The 16,529-nt window shown below is 44.6% G+C and overlaps 1 protein-coding gene across 1 annotated transcript in view; it reads left to right on the top strand.

Moving 5' to 3' along the window:
- PIK3R4 (phosphoinositide-3-kinase regulatory subunit 4) overlaps nt 1-16,529 on the top strand; it is a 250,220-nt gene that overhangs the window by 4,382 nt on the left and 229,309 nt on the right. Inside the window, exons 2-3 of the mRNA XM_086949456.1 lie at nt 44-812; nt 13,545-13,678. Of these exons, the coding sequence (XP_086805582.1) occupies nt 83-812; nt 13,545-13,678 (864 nt within the window). The 5' untranslated portion in view covers nt 44-82. The remainder of the gene's footprint in view (nt 1-43; nt 813-13,544; nt 13,679-16,529) is intronic.

Below are 16,529 nucleotides of genomic sequence, written 5' to 3'. Positions count from 1 at the left end.
ACTGCCCTGACACATTTTTATACTCTTTTTCTTTGTGTTCCAGATGTAGGTATTTCATATTTACTACAGGCTTGCTGCCACCATGGGGAACCAGTTGGCTGGGATTGCGCCTTCTCAGATCCTCTCTGTTGACAGCTACTTCTCTGATATACATGACTTTGAGTATGACAAAAGTCTTGGGAGTACTCGCTTTTTCAAAGTAGCACGCGCCAAGCATAGAGAAGGTCTTGTGACAGTGAAAGTGTTTGCAATCCAGGACCCATCTTTACCACTCCCCAGATACAAGCAAGAGGTTGAAGAGATAAAAATAAGACTGTGCTCGGCCCAGAACTGCCTTCCATTCCAGAAGAGCACCTTGTCTGAAAAAGCTGCAATGCTGTTTCGGCAGTATGTGAGAGATAATCTTTATGACCGAATCAGCACCCGACCCTTCCTTAACAACATTGAAAAGAGGTGGCTGGCATTCCAAATATTGACAGCTGTGGACCAAGCCCACAAATCCGGTGTTCGTCATGGAGACATCAAGACTGAAAATGTGATGGTGACAAGTTGGAACTGGGTTCTTTTAACTGATTTTGCCAGTTTTAAACCAACCTATCTCCCTGAAGATAATCCAGCAGACTTTAATTATTTCTTTGACACATCCCGACGAAGGACCTGCTATATTGCCCCTGAGCGTTTTGTAGAGGGTAGTATGTTTGCCACTGACCTTGAGTCTCTGAAAGATGCTTCAACCCCACTGGTTGACTTGGTGAACAACAGTCAGCGAAGTAGGGGAGATATGAAACGTGCAATGGACATCTTCTCTGCAGGTATTGTACCATTATAAACAAAAACATATTGTGCTTTATGCCTATTTTGTAAGTTTGTGTAAAAAAAATGCAAGTTGTTGTGCTTAAAAAATTGATCACTTCTCCCTGACACTGCTTTGGCCACTACCACCTAGCGATCTTTAGTATAGTATGTAGGTGGTATGTGGGTGATTACCTTTCCAAGTTCTCCTTGTACGGGACATCGAATTTCCTTCCCTAGAAAACCCACACATTTTTGTTGTCTCCTAGTAACCACACAGCATTGCTAGTGAACTGTTGTCAGAAAGCGATCATTCTCATTGGCTAAAATGTGCACGCTATCTTTATCACTAAAAGCTCACTGCAAACATAATACTTTGAACCTGTAATTTATCTGAAATTCCTCTTCTAGTCCACCTCTTTTTCGTGCTTGGTCCTGGAAAATACTAAAATATGTTTAAATAAATCTGCATGCACAGACATTGCCACTTCCAGCGGCTTACACTAGTTTAGATCTTGACTGTCACCAGCAGCCACCATTAACAGTGCCATAGATTCCATAGGTAATCTCTTCCATACAACTTCCAGTTTTTGAGTACTTCGGTGTTGCCAGTAAGTCCTCTAAATCGGCCATGCTTGTCATTTTGGAAAGATATTTTGCTAGATATACCTACTTTATGATAGCCCAAAGCTCTGTGTTTAGTGGATATATATTGTTGTTTAGGTAGTCAGAATTGTCACTGAGTGTGTTTGAATTGTAGCATTCTAGAAGACACCTATTCCATTACTTTTTGTAATCCTGATGAAAAAAATATTTGGAGGTTCACATGTTTGGCCCTTTTATCCATTTGTGAAACAGACTGCAGGCAGCTCTGTAGTTGAAGGTGATGATGGACAACCAGAGGGTCTCATTCCCACACATGTTTTAGTTAATACATGTTCTTGTTAGGTTGATAGCCTTTACTATGAACTGTCTTATTTTTTCGAAACATACGTCATTGTCAGTTGCATAAACTACGTTTTGATTTCTTTGTGTACTATGAATTGGAGCATTCGCTCTAGGTCTAGATTTGGACATGTTGAGAGCCTTTCCACAGAACAGAGTTTAGGAGAGGGTGTTACATTCCTGGAGACTATTTCAAGCCCATTGGGAGACATTTTTAATTGAGAACGTAATCTCATAGTATATTTTGAGACTGAGGGAATTTTGCTTTATCACTCTGGCAAGTATATTCAAAAGGAAAAGCGTCTTTTCCACTTGCTTATAATACTGATATCCGTTGTGACCCACCTTGTTCAAGTTGTCTCCCAAATATAAGCACACAATATTTTTAAAACAAGAGGAAGGATGCTTTTTGATCCATTGATTGTTATGTTATGTTAAAATAACTTACAAAGCGCACAAATACCCATGGGTGTCTTGGCGCAAGCTGAACTTAAACATGCAGAATTAGGACCATCTTAGTTGTTAAAGAGCCACATTTTGAGCTCCTTCCTAAATTTAAGATTGAATAGCTCTTAGGTGAGCAGGAAGGCTATTCCATAGCTTGGCTGTACTGACAACAAAACGCCTACCTCCCAAGTTAGCTTTCTTGACTCTGGAGATCGCAAGCATTCTGGACACAGTGGAGCGTAGGGATCTGTTGAGGATGTACCACTGAAAGGATTGAATTGGACTTAGTGACCCAAGCAGATGGCCTTACATTTGACCCACTTGTGGACCGGGAGCCAATGCAGGTTTCAGAATCCGGGGGCAATCAAGCGAAATTTTGGTAGGTCAAGGATCATTCTGGCTGCTGCGTTCAGGGCTAAGGCCATGATCACATTCTCCCTTGTCTTATTAGGAATGTAGGGTAGAATTTTCCGATCACCCTTAGAGTGTGAACGGAGGACAAAACCACTGTGGAGACTTGGACTCCATATTTGAGCTTGTCATCAGTAAAGAGGCCCAGGTTTTTTCCTTTGGTCACAGATATGGGTGCGGGCCGATCTTATCAGGCCACCAGACTGGAGATCAAGAGGGTAAGAGATTCCCGAACAATACTACTTTAGTTTTTCCAGAGGTGATTTTTCAGGCACTGTTTACTCACCCTGAGACTGATTGCTCTCATACAGTCCTGGAACCAAAGGGGACCTGAAGGGTCTTTGTCAATGGCAACGACTACCATTTGGGTGTCATCAGCATAAGAAGTAAGATGTAGAGTGAAACTTTTAATTGGAGGAGCCAGTTCAGAGACTTAGATATGACAAATGGTGGGGCTCAACAAGGTCCCTGTGGGACTCCGCAAGACAGAGTAAAAGGTTAGGATTCAAATTGGCCCAAGTTCAACTTTTGGGTTCTGTCTGAAAGGAAGGTGGTTAGCAGGAAGAGGGACTTGTCTTTAACCATATGGAGGTCAGACGGTGGATCACGGACTTATGATGCACCATATCGAAGCTGGGGGTTAGGTGAAGAAGAATGAGTGCGGCTGATCCCTCTCTGTCCAAGCTGCTCTTATCTCTTCTGTGGTCCTATTGAGGGCCGTCTCGGTGCTTTGCCTTGGATAAAAACCATACTGGGTAGAGTCCAGCAAATGGTTGACTTAGATAAACTTTGAAAGTATAAATTCATGATTTTTTCAGCAATTTTCGCAAGGAGGGGAACGACGTGAGATGGGACGGTAATGATTCAGTCAATCAGGGGTTTTGTAAAGCGCACCCAGAACGGGTCTCAAGGCGCAGAGGGAGTGGGGAAGGGGGGCGGGGGGTTCCGCAAATCCTGTAGTTTTTACTGAGTTCCATCAAAGAGCTACGTCTTGAGGTCCTTTAGGATCGGGAGGGCCAAGATTGGTCTTATTTATTAGAAGAAGGATGGAGGCTTACTTCCATCTTGTTGGAAACACACCCAATGAGAACATTGTGTTGAAAATGGCGAAAAGATTGGTGGAGATAAGTTCCGGTATAAGCTTAATTATCCTTGGGGGGCGGGGAGCAAGGGCCTTCAGGGGACCCTGATTTTGCTTGGAGCAGGAGAGAAACCACTTGATTGTGAGATGTGGGAGAAACTTCAGAGAAAGTGGGGGGTAGACCTGCTCCGACTGAGGTCTCCGCTGGGACATCTTAAGGATTCTGGGGACCCTGGGCCAAACATATTTTTGGGGCCCTTGTTCAGGACAAGCTTTACATTTATGATCAAATGTCAGCTTTTTTACGCCTTCTTTGGCCAGGTGATCGACACTGCACTGACACACTAGCCCAAATTCTAAATGTATTTTCATCTAATATTCAGGGATAGTGGTGTGTGTTTTCAGCATTGTAATACAGCAGCAGCTCACTAGTATTATTGCAAATAATCTCTGTGACCGAGTTCCTCTTTCGATCTAAAAGGAACATTTTGTATGGATTTTGCATGGTGTTGAAAAACAAACAATGTTTCTGTGCAAAATATCTGTCATAAATTCCCACACATCACTCTTATTAAAAACACATTAAAGGAAATTAGTATTTTAAACAATCTATGTTTAAGAATCATTCAAGGTCATCAGGGCAGGACTGTGTGGAGAACAGAGCCAGATCTCTCAGGGGGGCCCTTGCCAGAGCTCACTTTACCCATGCCTTAAATCGTCTCTGCGTCTCCGCTCGTTATTGGCTTCAGGATGCTTACCTACTGGCTGTGTTCTGTGAGGAGGAACAACCGAACTGCTTTGCTTCTCGACGCTGTTGTTGCCCGAGGATTTATCCACTTCTCGCCGGACCCGCTTCGCAGGTCCCGCCTTGCTGGCCAAGGACATTGTGGCTGTCTATATCTGGTCGCGCACTGGAGCGCGGAGCACGGGGAAGGTGAGGGCTTAACAGGCAACAGGCGTTACACAAAGGGGGGTTGAACCCATGCAGTCCCGGGGACCTGGGCGCTATATGATACATATACAAAAGGGGTCCCCGCAAGGGAAGCGTGTTGTATGCTACACACACTGACACTACTCTAAACTAAACAATAATAAGTAAGTCAAAAGGGATTATTAGGTATTGTCATTTATTTATCAACACCGGATATCTACCTTTACCATATCACAATCACATTTAATAAATAGCCCCAAAGGGGAGAGGAAAGAAAAGGGGGGGAGGGGTAGTGCTCAAGGAAGTGTAAAGTCAAGGAAATAAGAAAAAAAAGAAAAGAAAAGAAAAAAAAGGCTCTTTTTCTTCTCTTTGATCTCCGGAGACGGCTCATTTTCTTCTCTTTGATCTCCGGTTGACGGCTCTTTTTCTTCTCTTTGATCTCCGGCGACGGCTCTTTTTCTTCTCTTTGATCTCCGGCACATGCCCCTGATACTTCTGAATTCAGTATGTGACCGTTGAATGTCATTAGTTGAATAATTTTCAATGTATGCCTTGATCTTTGGCTTTTGTATCTGAATTATCATGACTTCATTTGGAATATTGAAATTGTTACCTGTTTTTTGACTGTGTTTATTTCCTTGACTTTACACTTCCTTGAGCACTACCCCTCCCCCCCTTTTCTTTCCTCTCCCCTTTGGGGCTATTTATTAAATGTGATTGTGATATGGTAAAGGTAGATATCCGGTGTTGATAAATAAATGACAATACTTAACAGGCAACAGGGCTGCGAGCATACAGGGACTCCGTTTCCCAGGAGCCCCTGTCGACCGTGCAACATCACCTGGTCCGCTCTCCCTGCCTGCCTGCCACGCCCCCTGCCCAGCAAGGACTTAAGCCTTCCGTGCTGGAGTGACCGGGGGACGCTTACCTACTGGCTGTGTTCTGTGAGGAGGAACAACCCAACTGCTTTGCTTCTCGACGCTGCTGTTGCCCGAGGATTTATCCACTTCTCGCCAGACATGCTTCGCGGGTCCCACCTTGCTGGCCAAGGACATTGTGGCTGTCTGTATCTGGTCGCGCACTGGAACGCGGAGCACGGGGAAGGTGAGGGCTTAACAGGCATACAGGGACTCCGTTTCCCTGGAGCCCCTGTCGACCGTGCAACATCACCTGGTCCGCTCTCCCTGCCTGCCTGCCACTCCCCTTGACCACACCTCTAGCCTTCATAGAGAGCAGAGCGTACCGCTGCGCGGGAGCACGCGGGAGAAGCCCGGGACAAGGGCGGGCCCTCAGAGACCGAGTGAGGCCGGGCTGGGCCTACTCCCTTTCATCACTTCTGTGGTTACTACCTCCCAGTTAATCCCTTTGCAATGGCGCAAAGCCCTGATAAAGCTACCATGGAAAAATCGGGGGCAAACAATACTGTTGGGACACTTGACAACTACTTCACACGGGCTACTATTGACCCAGGTAGGGAAAAATTACTGGCAGTGCGCCGAGCAGAACGTCACCGCTCTGTTGAAAGCTTAAAGAATAGGATTTCTCTAGACCCCCCACCTCATGTTCCACCACCCATAGTAGGCCTAACCGGCAGTAACGAAGATCCCCTATCTTTGGAGAGCTTCCCCCTTCTGTTACGCAAATCCACCCCGACACCATTAGGCCCCATAACTCAGCAACCAGCTGACATTTCTTCTTCCAGTCCGATCTTAATAGAGACACACCAGACACCTCGTACCGTTGTCCGAACTAAATCAGTTTTAAATAAATCTAAAAAACCAATGCCAGTTAAGGTACATGGCCCTCCACCATGGCCCTCCACCTGCCAAGAGAAGACGGAAAGGGGGCGTCCCTCAAAAGTCCAAGATCAGTCATACTGACTTTGGAAAACCTTCAAGGCCTACCATTACCTCTACTTCGGCCCCAATGACAGCACTAGTCAATTCACCAATTCCGACACCCCCTCCACCATTGGAATCACCCCTCCAGCCAGTGAATAACACGCCTCAATCTGATATCCCTGCAGATCTTGCTCCAAAGGATACTCCTCTTGCAGTCTCTCTGGATAATATGGAACACCTAATAAGGTCTTTCATCTTACCTATCATAGAGAGGCTGAAGAGGGTAGAGAGCAGGCTCGAGGACATCGAATCTGCTCTTAGCAAGCACGTAGGATTATCCAAGGCACTGGTGAGCGGGATTGTCCCGCCCCCAGCCCTGGTTACACCAGACATTTCCATTCCCTCCAAACCTCCGGCTAAATCTACTGATCTACCACACTCTAAGCAACTGAGGGCTCCATCGGTTCAGGAGCGCTCTAACTTAATTCTCAATGTAGTTAGTGCACCCAAGAGGGGTCCAGGAAAAGCATCCGCAGGAAACACACGGGAGATTACACGGGGTTCCACTAGAAATACCAGGTCACCGCCTCGTAAACTACCTCCAGTAGAACTACCCCCTGAGGCCCTCCCCTATGTGGTTGTGCTGACAGGGGTCCCTAGATTACCGGACAACAAGAGGGAAGGGTTCCATCAATTGAAAAATAAAATCATGCACTGGCTCAGCCAATTTAGACCACTTACACAAAACATCAATGGAGAAATTGTACATGTAAGGCGCCTTCCTTGGCTGGGCAATAGGATTAAGGATAACAATGGGGATCTGGTTGTTATAAACTTCAGAGACCCGCGAGCGGTTACTTATATACGAAACTGGCCCATAGGTAGTGGCTCTAACTCCATCGTCCCACGCCCGCTGACTTACTTCTACCCGAGATCCATAGTGTTCCCACACACTTATTCTGGTCCTATGGCTTAATCATACTACCCCCAAATTACCCTTCAATTCCACACATCCGATACAAGCTTTTCAGCCCCCACCAGTTGCTGACTCCCTTGGGTGGAATATGGTACCTCCCAGGCCTAATAGAAACTTGAAAAGTAGAATGGACCACCTGAAACCTTTTACACCCCTGGAGTCAGCAAACAGGTTTGATGTGTTCTCAGGATTGGATAACTGTGATTGAAGTTCACAGTCCTAACAGAGCATGGGTGCCCAACTTAATGCCACCGGTGAGGGAAAGATTGGTGTGGAATCCTTATCCACCAAACCCCCACTGTGTTCGCGGATTCTATTGAACCTTCTGTATCTGACACCCCTCCCACTCTATCTGGAGAGCGTACAACCCGACTGTCCATCCTTTCATGGAACTTGGCGGGCCTTTAGGGCAAGTTAGACTCCCCTGAGTGGGGGTCTTTCATCGATGATCAGGACGTATGCCTGTTTCAGGAGACATGGGCCCGGAAGGACACATGGCGTTCTGGGTATGCAACCTTTACAATCCCAGCCAAATGGGAGGGGAAAGGACGGCCTTCGGGAGGGCTTGGTATATGGGTGGCATCCCATCTGGGATGCAAGGCTAGGGCTCTCCATACTAATTCTATGGATATTCAGTGCGTGTTGTTGGAATGGCTGAACCATAGCCAACTCGCGCTAATAAACGTATACTCCAGACCGATGGGCATAACTAAGCCCTCACCCACTTGGGATGAGCTCTCTCTATTTCTCCCTAGAATTCCTTTGGGTGCTAGGATTGTGCTGGGCGGAGACTTCAACTGCCAGTTTGAGCCACTTACCCTGACCATGGAGGGAGCACTTATGGAGGAGGATGACCAGTGGGGAATTACACAATTGGTTGGCCCCCCACCCAAGCCATGGTCTCCTCTAGCAATACAAATTACGGCACTCACTCTCAGTAATTCCCTGAGGGCTTGCAACGGCCGATTCAAGAGTGACATCCCCTCAAAACCTACCTTTAACAAATCAGGGCAGGGGTCCCATTTGGACTATATCCTAGTTCAGACATTGAACTGGAATAGGGTCTTTGACTTTGTGGTAGTCTAAAGAACTGACAGCGACCACAACGCGCTAGTTCTTTTCTTGGTCGCGCCAAGCGGTTACGTGGGCGACCCGCCGGCAGAGGCATCCCCCAAATCCCAAATTAATTTTAACAAATGATATGCGTAGAGTGAGGTGGGCCAAGCTTCTGGACAATCCCTCTCACATCTCCGAGTTGTACGCTCAGCTACTCCCCATATTTGAGCGTGTTGAGGCTCTTATCAGTCATTCCCCGTCAGAAAATGTAATCAGTAAGCTGGGCAATCTCCATACGGAATTGGTGGACACCCTTGTGGAACTTTTAAATCCAATAGTGAGGAAGGGGATCCGCAGGGGCCATAGACCCTCTTGGTATAATTCAGCTTGCAGGAAGGCAAAGGCCAACCTCCTCGCTGTATTGAAATACCCAAGGGACACAGATTTAATTAAGATCAGAAGGGCGGAATTAAAGCAAGCAATCCACCACGCAAAGGTAGAATGGGATTATTCCAACTGGGACAATATGCTGGCCACTCTTCAGACTAGAGACGCCCGCAAATTCTGGCAGATAGTGAGAACAGGGTCTGCCGAGCCGACTCAGGCTGTGGAGGCTAATATAGCGGCCTCAGTCTGGGAGGACCACTTTCGAAGCCTATATGAAGAGGTTAGCCCTAGCTCCCCTAAGCATCGTGATGACCTGACGCTGGAACACCATCTACCTACTGGCGGGTCTAGCGCGCAACTTGGAATTGTCGAGGGTGCTGAGACACTGCAATTCACCTTGGGGGAGGTCCATAATATAATATCCAAATTACCCTCGGGCAAGGCCCCTGGGATAGATAAAATCCCGGGTGACTTATTTAAGCACCAACCCAGGGTTTGGGCCCCGTATCTGCTGGAAGTCTTCAATGCAATTCTCGGGGGAATGGCAGTCCCTAGCACTTGGCTGGGAGCAGAGATTGTACCTATCTTCAAGAAGGGCTCCCCTCTGCTCCCAGCCAACTATAGGCTAATCAGCCTCATTGATGTAGCACAAAAAACATTTGCGAGGCTGATACTTGACCGCCTGCAGGAATGGATGACGGATAACTCTGTCTTAAGCACATACCAGGTAGGGTTTAGGTCCAAGGTCTCGACGATGGACCAAATTTTTCGTTTGGCCCTTTTATTTTGGAAGACGGTGTGGGTGGAGGGGGGTTCCTTGTACACCGTTTTTGTCGATCTCCGCGCAGCCTTTGATTTGGTTCCGCGGAGCAAATTATGGACAGTACTCGCTGATCTTGGTGTTCCTCCTGCTCTTTTAGACATCATTGTTCGCTTGCATACTCATAATTATGCTCAGGTCAGGTGCGGGAGGTCGGGTACCCTCTCACAAAGATTTCCCGTTGGCAGAGGGGTAAGGCAGGGTTGTGTTCTTGCACCGACCCTGTTTTGCCTCTTTGTCAACGGGGTAATCAATCACCTAAATAATGTTCCCAATACAGATGCACCAAGACTTGGTGGTAGTAGGGTGCCCGCAATCATGTTTGCGGATGACACCCTCCTGCTATCGAAATCCCCAATGGGGATCCAGCGCATTCTTGAGGGCTTTGAGGCATTTTGCCAAGACCACGGTCTGGAAATAAATGCCCTAAAGACCAAATACATGATTTCTAATCCCCCCCAAAAAACACGCCACAATCCCACCATAGGCCCGAATAGGCTTGAAAGAGTTCTCACGTTTGAGTATCTGGGTGTGACTTTGAATGACAAACTGGAATGGGGTGAACATCAAGTCAAATCCCAGCTCAGATTGGCTCAAATAGCAGTGGGAATAATTAGGCTAGCCAATGGCAACAAATCATCTTATTAGGCCGCTAGCCCCCCCCTTGGAGATCTATAAACTCCAGGCCAGAGGTGCGATTCTGTACTGCAGTGAACTTTGGGGTCATACCTGCAAGAAAGAACTGGTCACAGTTGAAAACAAGTTTCTTAGACAGCTTCTAAAGTTACCGGCTAGCACCCCACTTCTGCCTCTCAGATTGGATCTGGGCCTAAAACTGTTGGACGAAGTTGTGGGCGTAAAACCTTTAACCTTTTGGAGAAGATTATGGTCTACCCCTGAGCTAGCCAACTATAGGCAGGAACTGAAGGAAATTCTTGCTCTGCCTACCATAGAGAACATCCAGTGGTTCAAATATCTAAAAACTGAGTTTGCCCGGCTGGGTCTCCCCACCCTATGGAGGGACCCTGAAATGGCCTGCCAGGGTTTGTCTCGTAAAGAGCTGGTGGCAACTTTTTATGCTTGTAACCTTGCATCCCATACTCCGGGTACACGCCCAGACTCCCTGGTTAACACCTTTCTTGGGGTGAAAGACTTTTACAAGTTTGAAGCAGTTCTTGACGATATTTTTCCGAATTTTGCCAGGAAATTATACTTACAATGGCGGTATGGTACTCTTCCGCTTAGAGCATTTACAAGTAAATGGAAGTTTCACACTCTGAAAAATTGTCCAGGCTGCAATTGCGGTCTTGAAGACGAATTGCACCTAGTCTTCTGTTGCCCGGCACACTGTGCGGCTAGAAGGTTCTGGATAATCCCACTTTGCAAAAATTTAGGGTTTGTTAAATGCTCTGAGGCCTTCAGAATTCTCAAGACTGATCTCTCAAAAGTAACTGTTTTTGCGATGGCCAAATTCCTTGAAGCAGTATGGCACAAGAGACGACTTCTAATCTCCAGGTTACCCCATCATTGACCAGATCATGTACTATTGTCTGCCCATCCCTTTTGCATTGGTCACTTTTTTTAACTAGAATTTATATTTTATATAAAATTGTCCTGTTTTTATCTAAATAGATTGTCAAAATAATTAACAGTACTGATTTATCGATTGTCTGTATACTTTAGGTTGCTATGTATTGGGACAGCTTCCTGTTTTATTTGTATGCAATTCTGCTACTGTTGTAACATTGTTGTCTAATCTTGGTTTGTATGTAATTTTATGCCTATCTTTTATGGCAATTGCCGAAATAAAGATTAATAAAATGAATGCTTCAGGATGAGAAGTGTCAAATCTATTGAAGATTTGATCAACCTTGTCTTTGAAGGTGAAGGCCAGAGTATCACAAAACTGTTGGCTGTGTGCGGTCATATTGTTTTTTGCGGTAAAGGGAAGCTTAGTGACCACCTGAAAAAGTTCTGTATTGGATTTGGACGCATTTTCAATCATCTGTGTGTAAAAATGACTTTTTTCTTTGATGAGAAGATTTTTGTATTTGGCTAACGCTAAGTCTTATGAGGGTTTTTCTTTCGCACTGTAGTGCTTTCGCACGCACCTTTACTGCCTTCTTCAGGCTTGTTTCTCTAGTCTATGGGCTTTGGAGAACCAAGGAACAGACAGTTCCTTCCTGTTGTAGTGCGAGGAATTGGGAGGAGCTAATTTAATGAAGGTGGCATTAAATCAGTCAGTGTAGTAGATAGATGCTAGTATGGCATTAGGATGGAAGACGGGTTGATTCTGTGCAAAGAGTTGGGGTAGTGTGTCAATGTCTAACTTGTGTCAGGATTTGCGAGTAGTAGACTCAACTGGCTTGGGACGTTAAAAAATGATGGCTTGGTGGTCCGAACAACTGAGTAGGAGAAACGCTTTAACCGTAATGTAAGGATTACTTGTAAAGAGGCCATCGCGGGTATGACCTGCTGAGTGTGTGGAATCCTTAGTGAGTTGGCTGAGTCCTAGTGTTGAAGAAATTTCCAAGAGGGTTTCTTTGTCTTAGTCATCATTGGCTTACAATTGAAAATTGAAGTCGCCAAGAGTAGTGAAGTTGTTGGATTGAAGACTGTACTCAATTAGTGACTGAAAGCTATGCAGAAAGTTGGTTTTGGTGACTGTAGGCAATATAGAAGCATGCCTTTAAAAGTCAGTTGCTTATGGTAGCCTAATTAAAGAAAAATGCTTCACAGTCGGTGGTGTAGGGAACAGCAGTACAATTAGCAGTAAGGCAACTGCGGTATATCAGAGCCATTGCTGAAATTAACCTTAATCTGATGTGTAGATGGAATCCAACTTTCTCCTCAGTGGCAAATCTTTCGTTCCCACATTTTGTATTTACCCTTTCTTATATTTGATAGCAAGGGAGGACTTTTAAAGTATTTTTTATTGTTGTATTATGCTTTAGGTAATTGAAAATACAGTAACTTGACTTCATATCAGCAGCATAATGTGTTCATGAACTTCTGTTTTTCATAACTTAACAACAGGTGTATTTGTAAAGCGCACGTTCACCCAAGCTTATCTTTGGCGCTGAAAAACAGATGTTTATTGTTACCCAACTCAATGGGACTCATTTTATTGTACTCAGAAGGGTGAAAGGCTGAGTCGACCTACTGGTATTTGAACCTATGACCATGAGGTCATACACAGGCCCCTACAGTGGACGCTTTAGTCCACTAAGCCACCAGAGCCTCACTCTTGTGCACTGGCTGCCCATGATTTAAAATTCAATTCCACGCATCCATAGATCCACCATGGGGGGAAGATCCTTCTCTTACTTAGCGGCCAAAACCTGGAATTCTCTCCCCACCCACCTCCGCCTTACACAGAACCACCTCTCCTTCAGAAAACAACTAAAAACTTGGATATTCGATAAGTAATGCACCCCCCTCCCTCAAGCGCCTTGAGACCCTCTGGGTGAGTAGTGCGCTATACAAATGCCAAACTTGAACTTGAACTTCATGGCACCCTGTCAGATCTGCCTTTACTGAGACTAGCCATGGACTATAAACAGGTGTGTATTGTCTTATGTAATTCATGTGTACGTGGATTCTATGCGGTACAAAGGACCAGAGTACATTTTTTTGACATCCTCATCTCACTACTCTCATCCTAAGTGCACCCTGACCCCTTTCTGCTTTTCTTTGTGTAGGATACTTTTAATTACTTTTTGAGAGTTCAGTTTTATTACCTAAGCTTCACAAATCCATCCGAAATGATAGTGAAGGAGGTGGAGTGATTACTGATTGGTGCATGAGCATGAACTAGAGAATAGAGGTAAAACCTCTCATTTTCTTTTGTGTTTCAGGTTGTGTCATAGCTGAGCTGTTTACAGAAGGAGTCCCTTTATTTGACCTGTCCCAGCTCTTGGCATACAGAGAAGGGGATTTTTCTCCCGAACAGGTGTTAAACAAAATTGAAGACCTTAGCATCAGGAATCTGGTAAGTGTGGTTTTTTTTTTGTAGAGATATTTTTATCTCCATTTGCGTTCATTTGTTAATTTGTTACATAAATGTCTCCCTCTCTCCATTTTACAGAATTTGCTCTTGACTAATAAGGAATTAAAAATAGAGTACGTTTTATTCGAAATATATTGGTGCATGATTTAATAATGTGCACAAACCTTGCAATGTCCAGCTAAATTGAGTCCCTTGTATCACCGTAGTTACTTCAAAGCTGAGGTCTTTTGATGGATGTTGTTCCTTTCCTTAAACTTGTTTACTGGCTAGCCTGGTAACAGAATGTAACACTAGATGTTCGATTCAGGCTTTTGCATGTTGGTTGTGTTATAGACACTCTACATTCTATATGATTTGGTGATGTTGCCCTTCCCCAAGTCTGTTTAGGCATCATTCTGTGATTGGACATGACCACGGGTAAAGGAACTGGGCATGAAAGAGCGCTAAAACTACTAGGTGGATTCTTTTTTGTTGTTTTTGTGGCTCCGACGTCTTGCCTGGACCTCAAAATAAAGGAAATGGGAAAGGAAGAGGGAGGTGGGCTGTGACTTGAGTATTCTTAACTATAGCATGAAATGAGAACTGAGGGCAGCGGGAGAGCTGTGACTACCTGTTTCTTGTAAATGTTAATTCTAAACATTCGTCTCCTCAAGTTCAGTACTCTGTAGTTTCCTGTAGCACAGATATTGGACTTCTCTATTCTGCCCTTAGTGATCTTGCAGTCAGATTCTAAATGGATTGCTGGTGTGAATATAACTCATTTAACGTGTATTTAATATTTTTGTAAGGTGTTTTAAACTGCAGATTGCAGTTTGAAAGTGTTAAGAGGATAGGGCTGCAGGCACATCAGATTGTCACATCAATGGTTTTATCATGGGGCTTTTTTTATAAAGCACTTTTAATGGCATTTTAAAAGTTTCATAGCTTACATCAGTTTGCATTAGAATGCCAGATTGTTTCATGCAGTCCATAAAAGAAATGTTGCATCTTTACACAATGCATGTGGGTTAGGCAAAGTCCACCATGTAGATCATTATACAGTATTATTGTTGTTTCTTTGCGTTGTCCATAGTATATCTTCAGAACAAATGGTTTTACCTCAAAGGAGAGACAGAAGCGACATAAACAGAATTAAATCCAATATTCAAAGTGTAATAATATTTCATAGAAGGAAGACAAGTTCTGAAGGGGGAGGGCTGAACAATGCAGGGTGGCCAACCAGGATTTCTCTAAAACATTCTTAATCACAATCAATGCTCTCTCATCAACCATATCTGAGTATTTTCTGGCAGCCTAATAATAATTATATTATTTCTTCTCAGTCTCTCTTTTAGGTCGCCATTTTGCATTTTTATTAAATTGACCTCCTCTTTGAAATGTTTAACCAAAGTTTGTAGTTGCATCAAAATATTTTCGAGATTGCACATTCTTCTGATAGCGTACTACATATTTTCTCCAAGGGCTTCTATTTGTGTTGTTACTTATCTAATTTATGACCTATTTCCATAATGGTACCCTTGAATTCTGCAGCCCATATACCACAATTACCTATCCATCAACTAATCTCGTTTAATCTCTTCAGAATGTTGTTGATAAACACTGTAGATTTAGGGTATAATTATTAATTGGGGACAGGGCGGGCCAAGATGGTAGAAACTGCCAGAGACTCTTGACTGTGGCTTGATTCCATGCCAGCATATGCCACTCTCAGGGGCAGCTTGGAACAGGAGAGCCTGAGGAGAGAATTGGAGCCTAGACTGGAGCAGATCAATTGAACATCTGCTCACGTGGGTATGGAATCAGCAAGACTTGAGGTGCCTCCACGCCCTAGCCTGCATTCAGCGTGTATGGGGTAGTGATGATATCTTGATGGTGGTAACCCAAAGTTAAGCCAGCCTGTGGTACATGAGCCCGGGAGGCCTGGAAGCACTAAGGACAGCAGAAGTGCTGGGGCTGAAGAAATCTGAGAATTAAACTCCCGAGGCTATGTTTAAACCAGGGCTGCGCCAGTGAATTGCGGCACAAGTAGCAGGGCCAGTGCAGGATCCAGCCAGGGAAGATGGAGGCCCCCGAAAGCGCATATCAGAGCTGAAGCTCTCCAATGATATTACTGGATATGTTTCTACTGTGGCATGCTGCAGTATTTAATACCAAGGAGAACTGGAAAACCCCTATCAACTATCGAGGAAGGAACATTGGTGTTATAACACTCCAAGCTCTCTGAGCCCTCAAAACCGAATATAAATGCAGAAACAACAGACATGAGATGTAGCAAGGGGGACCTTTGTATTGTGTGGGTGGCTTCATCTTGGTTTGTTTTCAAAGTAGTTTGTGAATAGTGTTGTGATCTCTACTTCCTACCCTTGTCCAGGAGGCCGGCTGACCAAATGTGTTCCATTTTTCTTTAAGATAGACTATGACTGTTAAATAAAAAATTGACTGATTATGGTTGTTAAATATCAAAGTTACTTTTGCCGTACCTTAATAAAAAATCGAAACGTAATTCTACATCTTGGGTAGCTTTTTGTCATAATTCAAGGTTACTGTGCTTAAAGCTTCCTGATTAGTACATTGATGCAGTATAGTGCCTGCCCTACACTGGACCCGTTCTCACTGCCTGTTTCCATCACTACTAATTTACTTGTGTATTTCTTGGTAGACCTTATCTCTTGACAAGAGCTTTGGCTTCCCAAGATTGCTTCCTTTTAAATATTATGGCAGAAAAGTTGGTGCTGGCGATAATCCCAGGCCTCCACTTCTTAGGACACTCTTGCCTCTGGAATCTGCCTACTATACCGTTGATTTTCCCCATTGCAGTAGGTTTTGTTCCCTC

This window comes from Lissotriton vulgaris, unplaced genomic scaffold (genome assembly GCF_964263255.1).
Source record: "Lissotriton vulgaris unplaced genomic scaffold, aLisVul1.2 SCAFFOLD_2103, whole genome shotgun sequence".
NCBI lineage: Eukaryota > Metazoa > Chordata > Amphibia > Caudata > Salamandridae > Lissotriton > Lissotriton vulgaris.
This window is presented reverse-complemented; position numbering and strand designations above follow the sequence as displayed.